At 44.0% G+C, this 22,413-nt stretch overlaps 1 protein-coding gene across 7 annotated transcripts in view; it reads left to right on the top strand.

The window, feature by feature from the left end:
• The window catches only part of st3gal4 (ST3 beta-galactoside alpha-2,3-sialyltransferase 4), a 132,416-nt gene extending 120,282 nt beyond the window's left edge, over positions 1-12,134 (top strand). For all 7 annotated transcript variants that reach the window (XM_072593037.1, XM_072593031.1, XM_072593032.1 and 4 more), the window contains 2 exons: positions 736-885; positions 6,979-12,134. In XM_072593037.1, the coding sequence (XP_072449138.1) occupies positions 736-885; positions 6,979-7,068 (240 nt within the window). In that variant the 3' untranslated portion in view covers positions 7,069-12,134. The remainder of the gene's footprint in view (positions 1-735; positions 886-6,978) is intronic.
• The last annotated feature ends 10,279 nt before the right edge of the window (positions 12,135-22,413 follow it).

Here is a 22,413-nt window from a genome sequence, read left to right as displayed (position 1 = left end):
GCTCAGAATTGTCCTCTTTAATTGTTTGTACCCTCGTTTACGCAAACAGGCTGCTGTAGTAAAGATAGGTCAAACAATAAATCAATGTCTCGGAGAGACCAGGATACTGGGATTGATCAGAAATCTAGCCGCAAAGGCAGGTGAAGGCTTTGATGAGACTTTCAGCCTCTATTTCAAATCTGCCACCGTTTGCACATTGTTGCCAAGGAGCAGAAACAATATGTTCCAATGAATAAATGCTATCGTTGGCAAGTTTATCCAGCTTAACAAGACATCCCTCTCCTTTTCTCTGAATTGCATGCACGCTACCGCCCTCAGCAACACATCCTGCATCCTGTGGGTAAATAAATTTGTCTCCAGTTCACCATCAGTTTTGTTCGCAGCTGTCTTGTGTTTATGATCAGCGCTCTTCGGCTCCGTCACATGCCGGGAAGACTTCTCTGTTCCTGGCCTATCATAACGCTTCGTGGGCTTAGAGACCTCCACACTCCTGAATTCTGACTGCAAATCTAGCTGTTTATTAGTAAGGATTACTCACTGTGTCACTCTAATCTTTTGGTCAGTTTAGCAAGATCAGTTATCTCAGATCCAAGACTCATTTTCAATATGGCAACTATATATTGCAAAGTGCAATTTTTGTGCCTGTGGTAATTGGAACCTGGTGAGAATACTGCTGGTAGAGTGGTTGCACTGTCATCCTCTTGATAATGGAATTGTGTCCTTCTGTATCCACAGAAACCAGTACACCCCACCACTGGTCTTCTCGCCATCACTGTGGCCCTGAACTATTGCGATGAGGTACACATTGCTGGCTTCGGATATCCACTAACAAAACAAAGCACTCCTATTCATTACTATGGCAAAACTACCATGAAAGAAATGGCTGTGAGTACTGATGGATTAAAGTTCTGCTCTGAGGTTTCTGACTGTTTAGGAGCTATCTCTCGCCTGTTATACCTCGAGTTAGAAAATAGCCTGGAGCTTTCTGTCAGATTTCAACTCTGAGGGTGATGCTGCAGTGAGTTCTTGCTCAGATTTATTTAATGTTAACCTTGCCCTCACTAAACAGCAACAGTGAGGAAGTTCACAAGAGGATGGCTAGCTTGGGCCAGGGCAGGGAGGATGGTGGATGGGTGGGGGTCCATTGCGGTTTGCTGACTCTCCATTTTGAGCATTTAATGTAAAGGGGGCCAGCTTGTTAGTGTATGTTGATGGCTTCACACTTTACTCCAGTGACCTCAGCATACAGTCTATCCTGTCCCGCTTGTGCAGGACTGGGGGTATGCTGCACTGTCAGAAGTGCCACCTGTTCAAAGAGATGTTGCTATTACTGAGACTTGGTTGAGAGAAAGGCATGATTGGCACCTAAATATCCCAGGATGTAGATGCTTCAGGTGGGTCAGAAAGGGAGGCAAAAGGGGTGGAGGAGTATCATTACTGGTCAGAGAGGATATCACTGCTGTCTGAAGGAGGGCACGATGGAGGACTCGAGCAATGAGGCAATATGGACAAAGCTCAGAAATAGGAAGGGTGAGGCAACAATGTTGGGGCTGTACTACAGACCTCCCAATAGCGAGCATGAGATGGAGGTACAAATACGCTGACAGACTATGGAAATTTGAAAGAGCAACAGGGTGGTGGTGATAGGAGGTTTTAATTTTCCCAACATTGACTGGGATCACTTAGTGTTAGAGTTTTAGATGGAGCAGAATTTGTAAGGAGCAACCAGGAGTGTCTTATAGAGCAGTATATAAATAGTCCAACTTGGGAAGGGGCCCTACTGGACCTGGTGTTGGGGAATGAGCCCGGCCGCGTGGTTGAAGTTTCAGTAGGGGATTACTTTGGAAATAGTGATCACAGTTCTGTAAGTTTTAGAATACTCATGGACAAAGATGAGAGTGGCCCTAAAGGGAGAGTGCTAAACTGGGGGAAGGCCAACTGTACCAAAATTCAGCAGGAGCTGGGAAATGTAGGTTGGGAACAGCTGTTTGATTTGTAGGAGGCTTTTAAAGAGATGTTGATTAGAGTGCAGGAAAGATATGTCCCCGTGAAAATGAGGGATAGAAATGGCAAGATTAGGGAACCATGAATGACAGGTGAAATTGTGAGACTAGCCAAGAGGAAAAAGGGAGCATACATAAGGTTTAGGTGGTTGTAAACAGACGAAGCTTTGGAAGAATATCGGGAATGTAGGACCAATCTGAAATGAAGAATTAAGAGGGCTAAAAGATGTCATGAAAGGTCTTCAGCAAACAGGGTTAAGGAAAATCTCAGATCCTTTTATTCATATATAAAGATCAAAAGGATAACTAGAGAAAAGGTTGGCCCACTCAAGGACAAAGGAGGGAAAGTTATATTTGGAGTCAGGGAAAATGGATGAGACTCTTAATGAGTACTTTACATTAGTATTCACTGAGGAGAGGGACATGACGGATGTTGAGGTTAGGGATCAATCTTTGATCACTCTAGGTCAAGTCAGCATAAGGAGGGAGGAAATGTTGGGTATTCTAAAGGCATTAAGGTGAGCAAGTCCCCTGGTCAGGATGGGATCTATCCCAGGTTACTGAGGAAAGCGAGAGAGGAAACAGCTGGGGCCTTAACAGATATCTTTGCAGCATCCTTGAACACGGGTGAATTCCCAGAGGCCTGTGACCAGTGGAGTGCCACAAGGATCGGTGCTGGGCCCTCTACTTTTTTGTCATTTACATAAATGATTTGGATGCGAGCATAAGAGGTACAGTTACTAAGTTTGCAGATGATACCAAAATTGGAGGTGTAGTGGACAGCGAAGGGGGTTACCTCAGATTACAACAGGATCTGGACCAGATGGGCCAATGGGCTGAGAAGTGGCAGATAGAGTTTATTTCAGATAAATGCGAGGTGCTGCATTTTGGGAAAGCAAATCTTAGCAGGACTTATACACTTAATGGTAAGGTCCTAGGGAGTGTTGCTGAACAAAGAGACCTTGGAGTGCAGGTTCATAGCTCATTGAAAGTGGAGTCGCAGGTAGATAGGATAGTGAAGAAGGCGTTTGGTATGCTTTCCTTTATTGGTCAGAGTATTGAGTATAGGAGTTGGGAGGTCATGTTGTGGCTGTACAGAACATTGGTTAGGCCACTGTTGGAAGATTGCGTGCAATTCTGGTCTCCTTCCTATTGGAAAGATGTTGTGAAACTTGAAAGCGTTCAGAAAAGATTTACAAGGATGTTGTCAGGGTTGGAGGATCTGAGCTACAGGGAGAGGCTGAACAGGCTGGGGCTGTTTTCCCTGGTGCTTCAGAGGCTGAGGGGTGACCTTTATAGGGGTTTATAAAATTATGAGGGTCATGGATAGGATAAATAGACAAAGTCTTTTCCCTGGGGTCGGGGACTCCAGAACTAGAGGGCATAGGTTTAGGGTGAGAGGGGAAAGATATAAAAGAGACCTAAGGGGCAACCTTTTCACGCAGAGGGTGGTACGTGTATGGAATGAGCTGCCAGAGGATGTGGTGGAGGCTGGTACAATTGCAACATTTAAGAGGCATTTGGATGGGTATATGAATAGGAAGGGTTTGGAGGGATATGGGCCGGGTGCTGGCATGTGGGACAAGATTGGGTTGGGATATCTGGTCAGAATGGACAGGTTGGACCGAAGAGTCTGTTTTTTTGCTGTACATCTCTATGACTGGAGAATTGCTAACGTTGTCCCCTTGTTTAAGAAGGGTAGCAGAGATAATCCAGGTGAGTCTGATGTCAGTGGTAGGGAAACTGCTGAAGAAGATACTGAGGGATAGGATCTAATTACATTTGGAAGAAAATGGGCTTATCAGAGATAGGCAGCATGGTTTTGTGCTGGGAATGTCATGTCTTACCAACTTAATAGAATTATTTTGAGGAAGTGACAAAGTTGGTTCATGAGGGAAGTGCTATAGATGTTATATACGTGGACTTCAGTGAGGTGTTTGATAAGGTTCCCCATGGTAGGCTGATGGAGAAAAGGAAGTTTCATGGGATCCAGGGTGTACTAGCTGGATGGATAGAGAACTGGTTGGGCAGCAGGAAGCAGAGAGTAGCAGTGGAAGGGAGTTTCCCAAAATGGAGAACTGTGACCAATGGTGTTCCGCAAGGGTCCGTGTTGGGATCACTTGTTTGTGATATGAGTAAATGTTCTGGAAGAAGGTATAGGTTGTCTGACTAGCAAGTTTACAGATGACACTAAGATTGGTGGAGTAGCAGATAGTGAAGGGACTGTCAAAATATAGATAGATTGGAGAGTTGGGCAGAAAAATGGCAGATGGAGTTCAATCCGGACAAATCTGAAGTGATGCATTTTGGAAGATCCAATTCAAGAGTGAATTATGTGGTAAATGGAAAAGTCCTGGGGAAAATTGATGTACAGAGAGATCTGGGTGTTTGGGTCCATTGAACCCTGAAGGTGGTAATGCAGGTCGATAGAGTGGTCAGGAAGGTATACGGCATGCTTTCCTTCATCGGACGGGGTATTGAGTAGAAGAGCTGGCAGGTCACGTTACGTTGTATAGCACTTTGGCTCGGCCACATTTGGAATACTGCGTACAGTTCTGGTCGCTACATTACCATACACACACACACACACACACACACACACACACACACACACACACACACACACACACAAACACACATCCGCGCGCGTGCGGGGACATGGACACACACACACACGCACCACCCGTGTGCGTGGAGACACACACACACACACCACATGTGCGGACACACATCCCCTGCCATGCACAGACACACACACACACCCCACGCCACACGTAAACGCACACACACACACACCACGCCACACAAATACACACATCCCACGCCCCACACACACACACACACACACACACACCACGCCACACAAATACACACATCCCACGCCACACACACACACACACACACACCACGCCACACAAATACACACATCCCACGCCACACACACACACACACACACACACACACACACCACGCCACACAAATACACACATCCCACGCCACACACACACACACACACACACCACGCCACACAAATACACACATCCCACGCCACACACGCACACGCACACATCCCACGCCACACGCACACACGCGCACACATCCCACGCCACGCACACACATCCCACGCCACACGCACACACGCGCACACATCCCACGCCACGCACACACACGCACACACACGCACACATCCCACGCCACGCACACACACGCACACATCCCACGCCACGCACACACACGCACACATCCCACGCCCCATACACACACGCACACATCCCACGCTCCACGCACACACATCCCACGCCCCACACACATCCCACGCCCCACACACACACGCACAAACATCGCACGCCACACACACACACCCCACGCCACACACACCCCACATCTCACACACACACACCCCACACCTCACACACATCCCACGCCCCACGCACACACATCCCACGCCCCACGCACACACATCCCACGCCCCACGCACACACATCCCACGCCCCACGCACACACATCCCACGCCCCACACACACACATCCCACGCCCCACACACGCACACGCACACATCCCACGCCCCACACACACACATCCCACGCCCCACACACGCACACGCACACATCCCACGCCACACACGCACACATCCCACGCCACGCGCACACACACACATCCTACGCCACGCGCACGCACACACGCACACACATCCCACGCCACGCGCGCGCACGCGCACACGCACACACGCACACACATCACACACACACACACACATCCCACGCCCCACACACACACATCCCACGCCCCACACACGCACACGCACACATCCCACGCCCCACACACACACATCCCACGCCCCACACACGCACACGCACACATCCCACGCCACACACGCACACATCCCACGCCACGCGCACACACACACATCCTACGCCACGCGCACGCACACACGCACACACATCCCACGCCACGCGCGCGCACGCGCACACGCACACACGCACACACATCACACACACACACACACATCCCACGCCACACACACACACACACACATCCCACGCCACACACACACACACACACACACACACATCCCACGCCACACACACACACCCCACGCCACACACACACACACATCCCACGCCCCCCACACACACGCGCGCACACACACATCCCACGCCCCACACACACATCCCACGCCCCGCACGCACGCCCCATCACTGAATTCCCCACTGTCAATATCCTGGGGTTACTATTAATGAGAAGCCCACTGGACTCACCAAATAAATAAAGTGATCACAAGCAAAAATCAGAGGCTAGGAATACTGCAGCAAGTAACTTCCCACCTGACTCTCCAAAGTCTGTTCACCATCCACAAGGCACAAATGAAGAGTGTGATGGAATACTCCCCATTTGCCTGGTTGAGTGTAGCTTCACTAACATTCAAGAAGCTTGGCACCATCCAGGACAAAGCAGCCCGCTTGATTGCCACTGCATCCACAAGCATTGACTGCGGATATTCACCAAAGATCCTCATGCAGCAGCTTCCAAACCCATGACCACTTCCATCCAGAAGGACGAGGGTAGCAGATACATGGGAATGCCACACCCATGCAAGTACCCCTCCAAGCTGCTCACTATCCTCCATTTCCATTCGCTATTCCTTCACTGTCGAAATCCTGTAATTCTCTCCCTAACGGTAATGTGGGCTGCAGCAGTTCAAGAAAGAAGCTTATCACCATCTCCTCAATGGTAACTAGGGACGGCAATAAATGCTGGCCTGCCAGTGATTCTCATGAGCGAACTTTTTAAATAGATTGAGGATGGCTTTAAAAAGTTTCATTTGTGGTGCACTGGACCAGCCGAGAAATGCTTTCCCAAAGTGATTGGACTGAAGGAGATTTGATCAGTGTGGTGTATGTTGATTGGTCACTTATTCCTGTTCAAGAAAGAGTATTATGGCCTTGCTTTAAAATAACTTTCCTTTACTTTTCAGAACTCTGAACACAATGTCACACATGAACAGCAATTTCTGAAGAGACTGCTGGATGCTGGGGCAATTAAATACCTCACTGCTTTGGAATAATTGTTTTATGAATGGCAACTTTTGTTTATATTCTCTTTTAATCACTGGTTGTGGCGTATCCTTGGCTACTGGATATTTTAGTGAGGACGGTCACACCCTGTTCTGGCTTATGCAGGAATGCGGATGGAATAATCATTGCCCTTGGTGCGGGAAATTCTCTAGCATTGTTGAAATCATCGTAACTAATGCATGAGATTCTATTCTGCGCTGGTGTGGCTGCCAAACATCAGATACCACTACAAACGTTAAACAAGATGAACATTATTTCAAGATTTAATTCCGGAAATGCAAATTCTGTCTTGTCAGACATGCAAGAGAAATCATTCTTGCTTCGAACGCTTGACTTTAAAAGCTTCTGTAGATTGTAATTGGCGAAGGAACACACAAACTTAACTAAAACCTTCACCATGTTTTATTTTGCCAGACCCACGGAGGTTGACTCCCATTGTAAATAACTTTGTTCCTTTCCCTCTGATTTATGAAATCTGTCTTATTGCTCCAGGGAAGAACGATATGAGTCAACAACAGCGATTCTTCTTGTGATATTCCCACATCCACCAGCTTACGTTTTTTCCACTCTGGCATGTCCTTCCATCCATGGTGGCCATCTTGAATTATCTTTGCTCCTCCAGAACCAAGATTTGAGCTGCCTCATGACAATTCACACCAGAGATTTGAATTACTAATTTCCGGGCATTGATTTATCATTGCCTTGGGAAACTGTACTGTGGGTCTGTTGGTGTCACATTGTATTATTTAGAGCCAGTTTACCTAGTCTTGATTTGGCCCATGGTGTAGGGGATCTGCTTTCAAGAGTCAATTTTTAGCATGAGGGTGGAATTCTGGAGTTGTTTTTTTACTGCAAGGCAGCCTACACAGGTGGCATATAATGGTTGCATCTCACCTGAGCGCTCAGCATTGAGAAATTGTTGAACTTTATAAGTGTTAATGCAAATTTTCACTTAAAACTGCTACTCCAGCATTATTGGTGGGAGGAATCCATCCCAGGTCGTCTTTTTAAAGAAAAAACACCGTTTGCTCATGCGAAACAACACCAGATGGGCAATTGCAATGTTTGCCGAGAGCGTTGTACAGCATTGCAGGCGTTTTAATACTTTTGAATGGAACCTACTCTATTATGTTCTACCTCTGCAATGTATTTGGAGATTCTCTTTTTTTTTAAATACAAATGATGCTGAACATCCTTTTTTTTTCCCCAGAATGGAATTTAGACAGCATTAAAATAATTCAGGTCTAGATTTCTTTGAACAGTGTATTGAAGAAAATTGTCTCCAGTCTGAGCCTTTGAAGGTTATTTCAGTTGTCCTAATAAAGATGTCACATTTTTAATGAAGCCAAGGATTGGGATTGGACTTTTCTGATCCACTCCATCTTTTGAAGGAGGGCTCCTGTGATGAGAATGTGAGATAATGGAAAGAATTGTCTTGTTTTGGCATTGTGGTCGCAACTTCCATTTTGCACCTCAAGGAGGTCATTGGAGTTTTAAACACCATCGTCTCGCTGTCCAACTTGTTTGCCTCATGGTTTCTCTGCCCTAGGTACTTTAGTGCTCTTTAGAACACTTTCTGTAAGATGTACTATTTTGCTTTCTGCTCAGGAGTTGGCCAACAGAAGTACTTGTGCTACCTACAGCCTTCAGCACTCCCCAGCTCCACATTGTAATGAATTTTACCCAGCAAATACACACTAAGGTATATCGAAATCAGAGAACTTTCTTAAACTTCATCCTTTATCATCATGATATAGCTTGAAGTCACATGACACCAAATTGTAGTCCAATGGGTTTATTTGACATCACAAGCTTTTGGAGCGCTGCTCCAGCAGCTGATAAGGGAAGGCAATGGCCTAGTGGTATTGTCACTCGCCCATTAATCCAGAGACCCTGATAAATTCCAGGGATCCAAATTCGAATCCTGCCATGGTAGATGGTGGAATTTGAATTCAATTAAAAATAGTCTGGAATTCAAAATCTACTGATGACCATGAAATCATTGTCAATTGTTGGAAAACCTATCTGGTTCACTGATGTCCTTCAGGGAAGGAAATCTGCCATCCTCACCTGGTCTGGCCTACATGTGACTCCAGACCCACACCAATGTGGTTTCCCTCTGAAATGGCTAGCAAGCTATTCAGTTATATCAATCACTCCAACATGGCACCTCCTCACCATAATGTAGCCTACTGTATTGTCCTTAAACTGACCTTTGGGGTTTCCTAACTGCGTTTGAAGTCTAGTGTACTTAAAAGGCTGGGGTCATATTGATTGAAAGGTTAGCAGCTAAGTTGTTAATTAAAATGCTGGGCTTTAGTAGACAATACTTGGTTAATAGAATCAGAATAGAACTGCCGGTGAGCTTAGCTGGAGAAGCAGTAGCTGTAACGATGGCAGCACAATCTATCCTATTTTTCTAGCTTCCCAGTGAGGATTTCATATGACAGCTTACTGACACACTGTTCCTGGGAAATATTGCTCAACTTGCCAGAGCTTGTGCCTCTTTGATTTCACATTACTGTCCCTCATCCTGATAGAACATGCTTGCTGTTCCAGAATTCTTCTATAAGCTTGATTTCTCTCGCTTTTTAAAACTCTTTGTTCCTGCATGTTGGCATTACAGGCTAGGCCAGCAATTATTGCCTATCCCTAATTGGTATTAAGAAGGTAGTAATGAGCAGTCCTCTTGGTCCACTGCAGTACATGACAGGCATGTACATCTGTAGTGCTCGTGGGAAGTCATCCAATGATGACAATAGAGGATCAAAGATATAGTTCCAATTCAGGATGATGTGTAACTCAGGGAGGGGGATGGTGTTGGGAGCTTGCAGTTGGTGTTTCCATGCATCCTTCGCCCATCTCTTCCTGGATGGTGGTGGTCATAGGTTTTGAAGATGCATTGAGTGCTGGTAAGTTGCTGCAGCACAGATGGTCCACACTGCTGCCATTGTGCATTAGTGGGCAAGGGAATGAAAGCATTGGAGGTAGTGAATGGGTTGCCAACCAGTGATTGCTTGATTGCAATGAATTAAACATTCATCCCATAATATTTCTTTTACCCTAGTGGATTCAACATGTGTCTTTACTGTCCTATATTTTAATTCACAGATGTAAAGAGCAGACTCATAAGTGTGAAGTATTGCCTTTTAAACTTCATATAATGTGAGGACTTCTGAAATATCTGAGAAAAGGTTTGGAGGGACGTGGGCCAGGAGCAGGCAGGTGGGACTAGTTTTGTTTGGGATTATGTTTGGCATGGACTGGTTGGACGAAGGGGTCTGTTTCTGTGCTGTATGACTCTACGACTCTATTAAATATTCATAACTTTATCTCATTGGATGCTTTGCCACTTCAGTGTTGTCGTCACCTTGTAAGAGGAGGTAAAATATTTCTTAACACCTTCTTTCGTAAATGTAGGCACTAGTTAAAAATGTTTGGTTAAATTATGAATCTAAATGGGTCTTCCTTCCTCATCTGAGATATTTGTCACTCTTTCACCTCATAAGCTGAGCTTCTCTTTAGTCAGTTCATGCTTTGAGTTCCTTCTCCCTTTGAGGCTCTCTCTTTCCTTATTATTTCATCACTTCTGCCTTAGGATTGCAAATTCAAGGTTTTTTATTTATGTTTCTAGTTCATACCTCTCCCTTTCTTCATCAAGCTCCAGTATGTTTTAACTCTAACTTCTTTCTCTCAAGATACTGCTCATCCTTTTCTTATTGCTATATGTGCAACTAGTCACTAACCAACGCAAAACATCTTCAAATTTAAATGCTGTGTCGTTCCCTTAATTATGTCAGCCCTTTTGGTCCCCGCTTTCCATTCTATTTCCAGCTTTTCGAGCAGTGCTCCTAAAAAATTAGTTAATTGTTGCATAAATGTTAGTGTGAAGGGGGGTAAGCCTGAGCAGTAAACTTAACCAATCTGTTTTTCAATGAGTAAAGCAGGCTACCATGACAATCTTATTTGTCTTAACTTTATCAACTCCCAATACTCATGTCTATCAGTGAATTTTAAGTCCTACTTAAGTCTCCAAATTATGTTACAATCCTGGGCAAGCCTGTCAAATTTATGTAAGAATTTGGTTACTTCACAGTAATTTTTTGGTACAAAGTTTGAGAACTCAGGTGCTTACTGATGGAATAAAGGCTGAAGATTCCACAGGTTTAAACAAACAAAGGAAATATTATTACACAAAAATTAGACAAACTATCGATATACATATGTATTATAAGTGCACACGCACACAAATTTAAATTGTAGAATTAACATGAGGTAAACCATTATTGAACATCTCTATAACATCATGGAGCAGAATGGGATGTCACTTGCAGTTGAATTAGTCGTTACTATTCATTCTGGAGACAGCAATGAAAGGGCAGGTACTCTGGTGAGATGGCAGAACTGTCTGGCTTCCTTGGAACTATGGAGGCTTGGGAAGCGGGGTGAGGAAAGCAGATGTTGAGAAAACTCTGGAGGTTGCTACCAACAAGAGGGAAGAGGATAGAGTCAGTGGCCAGTACTGTTTCAAACATTTGTGTTATGACCTCCTTAACTATCTTATAACCAGATACGGTAGAAAAACATTGCTGATTGTTTTGTACCAAAGCATCACCAGTACATTGAAACTTTTAATATATGAGCAAGGGCAATATGTGGAATAGGCTGAAAGATGTCATTATGCACTGGATAGGAGCTCTTCACATGGGCAGGGAGCTCTTCCATATGGTGCTTTGATTGAGACACCAGCTGGATTCATACTTCAAGCATTTGTAAATCTGCATCTTACAGTGAGACTTCAAAGTCTCTGTGTAATAAGCTTAACAATGTCATGCTTTCTCATCTTCAGAAGGTTTCTACACAGTTTGATCGTGAACTATTGACAAAATGGAATATTTCAGGTTGGATAGGAGTAGGTGAAAATGTCTATTTAAACTAAAATATCTGTTCCTCTTTTTACAATGAAACTTTGATGATTTGCACTTAAAAGATGTACATTTGTTAATCATTATCTGTGTTTGCTAAATGCGAATCAATAAAGATACTATGAATCACACTTATTCTCTCTGGTTGATTTTTGTAGCTTCTGCTCTCATAGGGTCTAGAACAGAATTGAGCGCAAGTTAATTTTTAGCTATGGGCAGCTGGAGTCGGATCCCATTCAAACCTCTGGGCACTAAAATTGAGGGCATAATAACTGCAATGCCTAAGACACCAGAACCATTCCCAAATTGATGAAGTCAATGTATGGGATAGATTTTATGGGCCAACATTGTCCTCCCTCAGGTACAAAGATTAAAAGGTTACTCCGTTGACATGCAAGAGTTTAAGGATTGAATAGGAATCCTGGACTAGACTGATATTGGGTTCAGGCAACAACACTTTACAGGGTGCCCTCCATCATATGCAGTTTAAAACAGATCTTGCAACTCAAACCTCATCCATTGAGGGCATTCAGTGTCAGAATTGCTTTCATTCAAATTCTGTAACGTCATGGCCCAGCAAATCCCCCACTTTACCATGACCATCAGGCCATGGGATCAACCTTGGTTCAATGAGATTGCAGGAGGGCATGCCAGGAGCAGCACCAGGCATACCTGAAAATGGAGTATCAACGTGGTGAAGCTACAACGTAGGACTACTGACATACTAAACAGCAGTAGCGACAAGCGATTGATAGAGAATCAATCTCACAACCAGCTCTGTAGTCCTGTAAAATTTAGTTCCCATTATCACAAATGCCAGTTGTTAAATGGTTGGAGACACTGGATACTGCAAAGGCTATAGGCCGTAATAACATTGTCCAGGTATGTCCTGTACACAAAAATCAGGACAAATCCAGCCATTGACTGGCCCATCAGTCTACTCTTGCTCTTCAGTAAAAGAATGGAAGGTGTCATCAATAGTGCTATCAAGCAGCACCTGCTTAGTGATGCCCAGTTTGGGTTCTAGCAAGGCCACTCCACTCCTGATTTCATCATAGCTTTGATTCAAACATGGATGAAAGAGCTGAATTCCAGAGGAAAGATGAAAGTGACAGTCCTTGATATCAAGGGCACATTTGACAAGGCATCAAGGAGCCCTGGCAAAACCGGAATCAATGGATATTACGCAAAACTCTCCACTGGTTGGAGTCAATCCTGGGACATAGGAAGACAGTTGTGGTTGTTGGAGGTCAGACAGCCCCAGGTCATCTCTGCAGGACTTCCTCAGGGTAGTGTTCAAGGGCCAACCCTCTTTAGCTGTGTCAGCAATAATGTTCAGCACCATTCTCAACACTGAGAAAGTCCATGCCCAAATGTAGCCATATCCATGCGTGGGCTGAGAAGTGAAAAGTAACATTTGCACATTACAAATGCTAGTTAATGACTATTTCCAAAAGAATTTAACCATCATCCTTTGATGTTCATTAGCATTACTGTTGCTGAATCCCTCATTATCAACATCTTGGAGGTTACCATTGAACAGAAACCGAACTGGAGCATCCATATACATTCTGGAACTTAGAGAGGGGTCAGAAGCTAGGAATTCTGTAACAAATAATCAATTTCTTAACTCTTCAAAGCCTGTCAACCATTTATAAGGCACACGTCAGGAGTGTGATGGAATATTCCCCACTTGCCTGATGGGTGTAGTTCCAACACTTGGAAAACTTGACACCATTCAGACAAACATCCTACTTCATTGACGTCCCATCACTATTTCCAACTGAATGCCCAGTAACATGATCATCTACAAGATGCAATGCAGTAACTCACCAATCTTCCTTTAACAGCACCCTTTGAATTGATGACCTGTTTCACCTGGAAAGACAAGAGGTTGGGGAACTTCACCAGCCACAACTTCCCCTCCAAGTCACTCACTGTCCTGACTTGGAAGTATTTCACCGTTTCTTCAGTGTTGCTGGGTCAAAGTCCCAGAATTTCTTAACAGCGCTGTGGGTATGCCTAAATCACAAAGACAGCAGTGGTTGAAGTAGGCCACTCTCACCACCTTCTCATGGGGCATTAATGCTGGCTCAACCATTGAGGCCTACATTCCATGAGGGAATATGAAACAAATCTGTAACTTTATAAGGTCAATCAGAATTGGGTCAATTGACACAAAAAAAAGAGTGATCAATTTTCATTAGGTCAGAGTATTGAGAGTACAGGAGCACAATGGATGGATGATGTTAGGATATAGGTCAGTCATGATCTATCCCAGCAAATCCTAATTGAGATATATTCACTCATACTTACCTGGATTTCTGGGGAAAGAATAAAGTTGTAGAATTATATAATGAGGGAAGATCCTCTTGTGTGCCCACTGCTTGCCCTTGCTCTCTCAACCTCACTTGGCTGGATTTTCCTCTCCAAAGTAGATCTCAGCATAGTTCCCAAACATTTCACCTCTTGCAGAAGGATGTCAAGTCTCATTAAGCAGTATAATGGTTTATACATGTGATTAATTATCATTCAGCGTGTGCATTGACTAGTGATTATGTTTGGTTTCTGTATTTCAAACCACTCCATTGCCCCCAAAGTATATTTGAATAAAATAACGGATTTATCTTCTAACTCGCATCAAAGAACTAGACGTATTAATGCAACCACAAATAAAGGTTCTTTGCCTCAACCTTTGACAATGAAATGGTTTCATCAGTAACATCTCTGCTGTCAAAGTTGACACAAGGAATCTTCACCATTCCTTAAATACTCTGCTCTGTTGCAGATTGGCTTAGGCCTCTTTTCAAAATGTTATACAACACTGCAGTTGCCTTACCATTGAAATCTATGAGATCAGTTGCATATTGCTAGAAATGTAATTACAGCAATAAAGTATAATGATGATTTTGCCACCTTTCATGTTGCACAATGAGCAATAGAAACTGTTGAGATCGCATTCAGTTAAAATGTAGACAAGTCTTTGTGGGTAAGCTATGTTATATCATTGTGCCCTCAATAACCATGTGTTGGAGCTCTGGTAAGAAGTTGTACCCCACACAGCATGGAGCTCATTGCTCTGCTTGTAGCCTTAATGCGACAGTGGACCATGCTAAAGTTCCTCTGCTCCATTTTTTGCAGTCCAGGTCCAGATGCAGTTCCAGCAGGTTCTGACTGCACATCATCCAGTGAACTGATGAGTTTCGCAGTGAAACAGACCCTTTGGATCCATGCCGACCAGATATCCAAAATCAATCTAGTCCCATTTGCTAGCATTTGAACCATATCCCTCTAAACCCTTCCTATTCAGATACCCATCCAGATGCCTTTTAAATGCCCCCCTCCTCTCCTGCCTCCCTTTCTATCCTTCCTAGAGAATTTGTGTCCTGGAACATTAAGCTGCCAGTCCTGTCCATCCCTGAGCCCTGGTTCTGTAATTGCCATGATATCCCAGTCCCATGTTCCCAACAATGCCCTGAGTTCATCTGCCTTCCCTGTTAGGCCTCTTGCATTGAAATAAATGCAGTTTAATTTATCAGTCCTACCTTGTTCTCTGTTTTGTCCCTGCCTGCCCTGACTATTTGACTCACTTCTTTTTTCAACTGTACCAGTCTCAGATTGATCTTTTTCCTCACTATCTTCCTCCTGAGCAGCTCGAGCAAATCTCCCTGCCAATTCAGGTACAATCCATCCTTCTTGTACAGGTCACTTCTACCCCAGAAGAGCTTCCAATGATCCAAAAATGGGAATCCTTCTCCCATATACCAGCTCCTCAGCCATGCATTCATCTGCTCTATCCTCCTATTCCTGCCCTCGCTTGCAGCACCGGGAGTAATCCAGATATTGCTATTCCCGAGGACCTCTTTTTTTAAATCCCGGCCTAACTCGCTATATTCTCCCTTCAGAATCTCATCCTTTTCCCTTCCTATGTCATTGGCTCCAATGTGCATGATGACCTCTTGCTGGCCCCTCTTCCCGTTGAGAACATTCTGCACCCTCTCTGAGACATCCTTGATCCTGGCACCAGGGAGGCAACTCACCAATCTGATTTTTCACTGCTGGCCACAGAAACGTCTGCCTGTGCCTTGGACTAGAGAGTGCCCTAACACAATTGATCTCTTGGAAGCCGACGTACCCCTCATTGCATTGGAGCCAGTCTCGATACCAGAAACTTGGCTGTTTGTGCTACATTCCCTGAGAATCCATCACCCTCTACATTTTCCAAAACAGCATACTTGTTTTAAAAGGGGATATCCACAGAAGACTCCTGCACTAACTGCCTACCTCTCTTACCTTTCCTGGAGTTAACCCATCAGTGACTGTATCAGCAACATTTCCCCTTTCCTATACCTGCCATCCATCACACCCCCTTGCTCTTGTAAATTCCTCATTGCCTCTAACTGTTTCTCCAACTGACCCATTCAATCTGATAGGATTCGCAACCAATGGCATTTATGGCAGATATAATCCTCAGTAACACGTAAACTCTCCCTAAACTCCCACATCCGACAGGAAGAGCATATCCCTCTACTAAAGGCCATTTTTGCTTCTTTCAATCTACAGACCCAGAAAATACCACTGTCTTATTCCTCTACAAAACACTGCTCCAGACTAACTTAATACTTATGGTTTTATATTTTAAGTTTAATCAAGAGACATATCTCATTAAAACATATAATCAAGAAAGAATCCACTCTACTCACTACTGCAGACTTAAAGCAAGACCACACTTAAAAATATTCACTTATCTGTTTCTATGCTGTGACCTCTCCCAAACAGATTTCTCCAAGATCATTTGTGAATTTCATTGTTTGTTAACTTTCCCAGACACACTCTGATGTCCAGTGATACATGAATTCAAACAGCAAAGGCAGTTAGTGCACATTTGATCAGGGATAGCATTATAGCTGTACTAAAGTAGGATATTCCCGGAAATACATCCAGGGAAGTTATTTGGGTTGAACTGAGAAATAAGTAAGGGATGGTCACCTTACTGAGAAACAAATTTGTGAAGAGATCTCAGAATAATAGGGTGATTATTGGAGGGGATTTTAACTTTCTAAACCTAGACTGGGACTGCCATAGTGTTAAGGGTTTAGATGGAGAGGAATTTGTCAAGTGTGTACAAGAAAATTTTCTGATTCAGTATGTGGATGTCCCAACTAGAGAAGGTGCAAAACCTGGCCTACTCTTGGGAAATAAGGCAGGGCAGGTGACTGAGTTGTCAGTGGGTTAGCACTTTGGGGCCAGAGACCATAATTATATTAGTTTTAGAATAGTGATGGAAAAGGATAGACCAGATCTAAAAGTTAAAGTTCTAGATTGGAGGAAGGCTAATTTTGACGGTATTAGTCAAGAACTTTCAAAAGCTGATGACTAATGAAATTGAGGGTTTGGTTAAGAAAAAGAAAGAAGCATATGTCAGGTATAGACAGGATCGATCGAATGAATCCTTAGAAGAGTATAAAGGCAGTAGGAGTAAACCTCAGAAGGAAATCAGGAGGGCAAAAAGGGGGCATGAGATAACTTTGGCAAATCCAAAGAGTTTTTACAAATATATTAAGGACAAAAGAGTAACTAGAGAGAGAATAGGGCCCCTCAAAGATCAGCAAGGTGTCCTTTGTGTGGAACCACAGGAGATGAGGGAAAGACTAAACGAGTACTTTGCATCAGTATTTACTGTGGAAAAGGACATGGAAGATATAGAAAATAGGAAAATAGATGGTGTCATCTTCAAAAATGTCCATATTACAGAGGAGGAAGTGCTGGATGTCTTGAAACACATAAAAGGTGATAAATCCCCAGGTCCTGATCAAGTGTACCCTAGAACTCTATGGGAAGTGAGGGAAGTGATTGATTACTAAGATATTTGTATCATCGATAGTCACAGGTGAGGTGCTGTAAGACTGGAGGTTGGCTAACGTGGTGCCACTGTTTAAGAAGGGTAGTAAGGACAAGCCAGGGAACTATAGACCGGTGAGCCTGATGTCAGTGTTGGGCAAGTTGTTGGAAGGAATCCTGAGGGACAGGATGTACATATATTTGAAAAGGGAAGAACTGATTAGGGATAGTAAACATGGCTTTGTGCGTGAGAAATCATGTCTCACAAACTTGATTGAGTTTTTGAAGAATTAATAAAAAGGATTGATGAGGACAGAGCAGTGGATGTGACCTATATGGACTTCAGTAAAGCATTCAACAAGGTTCCCCATGCGAGACTGATTAGCAAGGTTAGATCTCATAGAATACAGGGAGAACTAGCCATTTGGATACAGAACTAGCTCAAAGGTAGAAGACAGAGGGTGGTGGTGGAGGATTGTTTTTCAGACTGGAGGTCTGTGACCAGTGGAATGCCACAAGGATCGGTGCTGGGTCCTCTACTTTTTGTCATTTATATAAATGATTTGGATGTGAATATAAGAGGTATAGTTAGTAAGTTTGCAGATGACACCAAAATTGGAGGTGTAGTGGACAGCGAAGAGGGTTACCTCAGATCACAACGGGATCTTGATCAGATGGGCCAATGGGCTGAGAAGTGGCAGATGGAGTTTAAGTCAGATAAATGCGAGGTTCTGCATTTTGGGAAAGCAAATCATAGCAGGACTTATATACTTGATAGTAAGGTCCTGGGGAGTGTTGCTGAACATAGACACCTTGGAGTGCAGGTTCATAACTCCTTGAAAATAGAATTGCAAGTGGATAGGATAGAGAAGAAGGCGTTTGGTATGCTTTCCTTTATTGGTCAGAGTATTGAGTACAGGAGTTGGGAGGTCATGTTGTAGCTGTACAAGACATTGATTAGGCCACTGTTGGAATATTGCGTGCAATTCTGATCTCCTTCCTATTGGAAGGATGTTGTGAAATTTGAAAGTGTTCAGAAAAGATTTACAAGGATGTTGCCAGGGTTGGAGGATCTGAGTTACAGGGAGAGGCTGAACAGGCTGGGGCTGTTTTCCTTGGAGCATCGGAGGTTGAGGGGTGACCTTATAGAGGTTTACAAAATTATGAGGGGCATGGATAGGATAAATAGACAAAGTCTCTTCCCAGGGGTGGGGGAGTCCAGAACTAGAGGGCATAGGTTTAGGGTGAGAGGGGAAAGATGTAAATGAGACATAAGGAGCAACGTTTTCATGCAGAAGGTGGTACGTGTATGGAATGAGCTGCCAAAGGAAGTGGTAGAGGCTAGTATGATTGCAACATTAAAAAGGCATTTGGATGGGTATCTGAATAGGAAGGGTTTGGAGGGATATGGGCCAGCTGCTGGCAGGTGGGACTAGGTTTGGTTGGGATATCTGGTCAACATGGATGAGTTGGACCGATGGGTCTGTGTTGTACATCTCTATATGACTCTATGATTCTATAAATGCTGCAATTGTATGGGGCTCCACCACTTCCCAGCCTCACCAGTGTCTGTACAATCTCAACATGACATCCCAGCTCCTATAGTCAGTGGTCTGAGCAATGAAGGACAGCATGCCAACACCCTCTTCACCACACTGTCTATCCGTGATGCAACTTCCAATGAATTATATACCTCAACCCATAGGTCTATCTGTTCAACAACACTCACAAGGCCCCTACATTTAATAATATAACTCCTGCCCTCGTTCATCTTGCCAAAAGACAATGCTTTGCATATATCCAAATTAAACTCCATCTCCCGATCCTCAGCCTCTTGCCCCAACTAATCATGATCCCTTTGTAATCTTAGATAACCTTCTTCACTGTTCACTCTACCACCTGTTATCTGCATGCTTACTGACCACATCTCTAAAATTCTCATACGAGTTATTCATATAAATGACAAACAACAGCGGACCCAGTACTGATCCTTGTGGAACACCATTGGTCAGAGGCCTCCAGTCCAAGAAGGAAACTTGCACCATAACCCCCTCTCTCCTACCATCAAGCCAATTTTTTTATCCAGTTGTCAAGCTGTCCCAAAATCTCATGGAATACAGGGAGAACTAGCCACTTGGATACAGAACTGGCTCAAAAGTAGAAGACAGAGGGTGGTGGTGGAGGGTTGTTTTTCAGACTGGAGGTCTGTGACCAGTGGAGTGCCACAAGGATCGGTGCTGGGCCCTCTACTTTTTGTCATTTACATAAATGATTTGGATGCGAGCATAAGAGGTACAGTTAATAAGTTTGCAGGTGACACCAAAATTGAAGGTGTAGTGGACAGCGAAGGGGGTTACCTCAGACTACAACAGGATCTCGACCAGATGGGCCAATGGGCTGTGAAGTGGCAGATGGAGTTTAATTCAGATAAATGCGAGGTGCTGCATTTTGGGAAAGCAAATCTTAGCAGGACTTATACTCTTAATGGTAAGGTCTTAGGGAGTGTTGCTGAACAAAGAGACCTTGGAGTGCAGATCCATAGCTCCTTGAAAGTGGAGTCGCAGGTAGATAGGATAGTGAAGAAGGCGTTTGGTATGCTTTCCTTTGTTGGTCAGAGTATTAAGTACAGGAGTTGGGAGGTCATGTTGCAGATGTACAGGACATTGGTTAGGCCACTGTTGGAATATTGCGTGCAATTCTGGTCTCCTTCCTCTTGGAAAGATGTTGTGAAACTTGAAAGGGTTCAGAAAAGACTTACAAGGATGTTGCCAGGGTTGGAGGATTTGAGCTACAGGGAGAGGTTGAACAGGCTGGGGCTGTTTTCCTTGGAGCGTCAGAGGATGAGGGGTGACCTTATAGAGGTTTACAAAATTATGAGGGGCATGGATAGAATAACTAGACAAAGTCTTTTCCCTGGGGTCGGGGAGTCCAGAACTAGAGGGCATAGGTTTAGGGTGAGAGGGTAAAGATATAAAAGAGACCTAAGAGGCAACTTTTTCACGCACAGGGTGGTACATGTATGGAATGAGCGGCCAGAGGATGTGGTGGAGGCTGGTACAATTGCAACATTAAAAAGGCATTTGGATGGGTATATGAATAGGAAGGGTTTAGGGGGATATGGGCCGGGTGCTGGCAGGTGGGACTAGATTTGGTTGGGATATCTGGTCGGTGTGGACAGGTTGGACCAAAGGGTCTGTTTCCATGCTGTACATCTCTGTGACTCCATGACTCCATAACTGGCCACTCCTCTTCCATTGTTGAACCAGACCTCTCGGCACCTCAATTTTTATGATCTTTCTTCGAAAAAAACCAAGGGCAAGATAACCTTGTTAAAGTGACAGCATCGTCACACATGTGGCACCTTGTCAAATGCTTCACTAAATTCCATGTGGACACCATCTACTGTTCTGCCCTTATCTATTTTTCTGTTCGCATCCTCAAAAAACTCAGTTAAGTTTGTCCAATGTACAAAGCCATGCTGATATCCTTAATCAGACCTTATCTCTCCAGATGCATGTAATGTCTCAGAACACTTCCAGCAACCTACCGACTACTGATATCAGACTCACCAGTCTATAGTTCCCAGGTGTCATCTTGCGGCCTTTCTTAAATGAAGACACAACATTAACCACCCTCCAGTCTTCCAGGACCTAATCTGTAGCTGCAGATGATACAAATATCTCTGGTCGGGGCTCCACAATTTCTTTCCTAGCTTTCCACAACGTCTCGGTACACTTGATCAGGTCCCTGAGATTTAAACGATTAGATTCCCTACAGTGTGGAACAGGCCATTTGGCCCAACAAGTCCACACCGAACCTCTGAAGAGTAACCCACCCATTTCCCTACCTTATACTAACCCCTGACTAATGCACCTAACACGATGGGCAATTTAGCATGACACATTCACCTAACCTGCACATCTTTGGAATGTGGGAGGAAACCAGAGCACCCACAGGAAATCCATGCAGACACAGGGAGAATGTCCAAACTGCTCACATACGGTCACCTGAGGCAGGAATTGAACCTGGATTCCTGGTGCAGTGAGGCAGCAGTGCTAACCACTGAGATACTGGACTGCCCTTTATCCACCTTTGTGTTTTTTGAGACCTCCAGCACCTCCTGTTCTGTAATGTAGACTAATCATGACAAACTAAGGATCAGTTTGCCCCTCCTGACTTGGAACTTCAAGAATTCTTTGTCGTATTTAGCAAACGTTTAAACTTTGCAAGTGAATTGAGTCAGCAGGGAGTGAAAATTTCACATAAGGAAACATTATTCTTATATGCATTCTCATTTCAATTATTTTGGAATTTGCCTGTTGACATTTTATGGACAAAGTACATAATCAAAAATCAAACAACCAGTTCACTCGCGAAATTCCTAAAACAGGCTGCTCCAGCCCACATGTATAATAAAATAGATCAATATTAAAACAGGTCTGTTTGACTGACTGTTGTGTTGTGATCGTGTCAGGGAAAATAATGCTTAAAGTGATAATGTGTATAACCTGCAGTTCATAGAAAAGGACAATATGATTTCACAATATTGTTTTAAACAGGTAAATAGTT

The sequence above is a fragment of the Chiloscyllium punctatum genome, chromosome 23, assembly GCF_047496795.1.
Source record: "Chiloscyllium punctatum isolate Juve2018m chromosome 23, sChiPun1.3, whole genome shotgun sequence".
NCBI lineage: Eukaryota > Metazoa > Chordata > Chondrichthyes > Orectolobiformes > Hemiscylliidae > Chiloscyllium > Chiloscyllium punctatum.
Note: the sequence above shows the minus strand (reverse complement) of the source record. Positions and strands in the feature narration are given on the sequence as shown.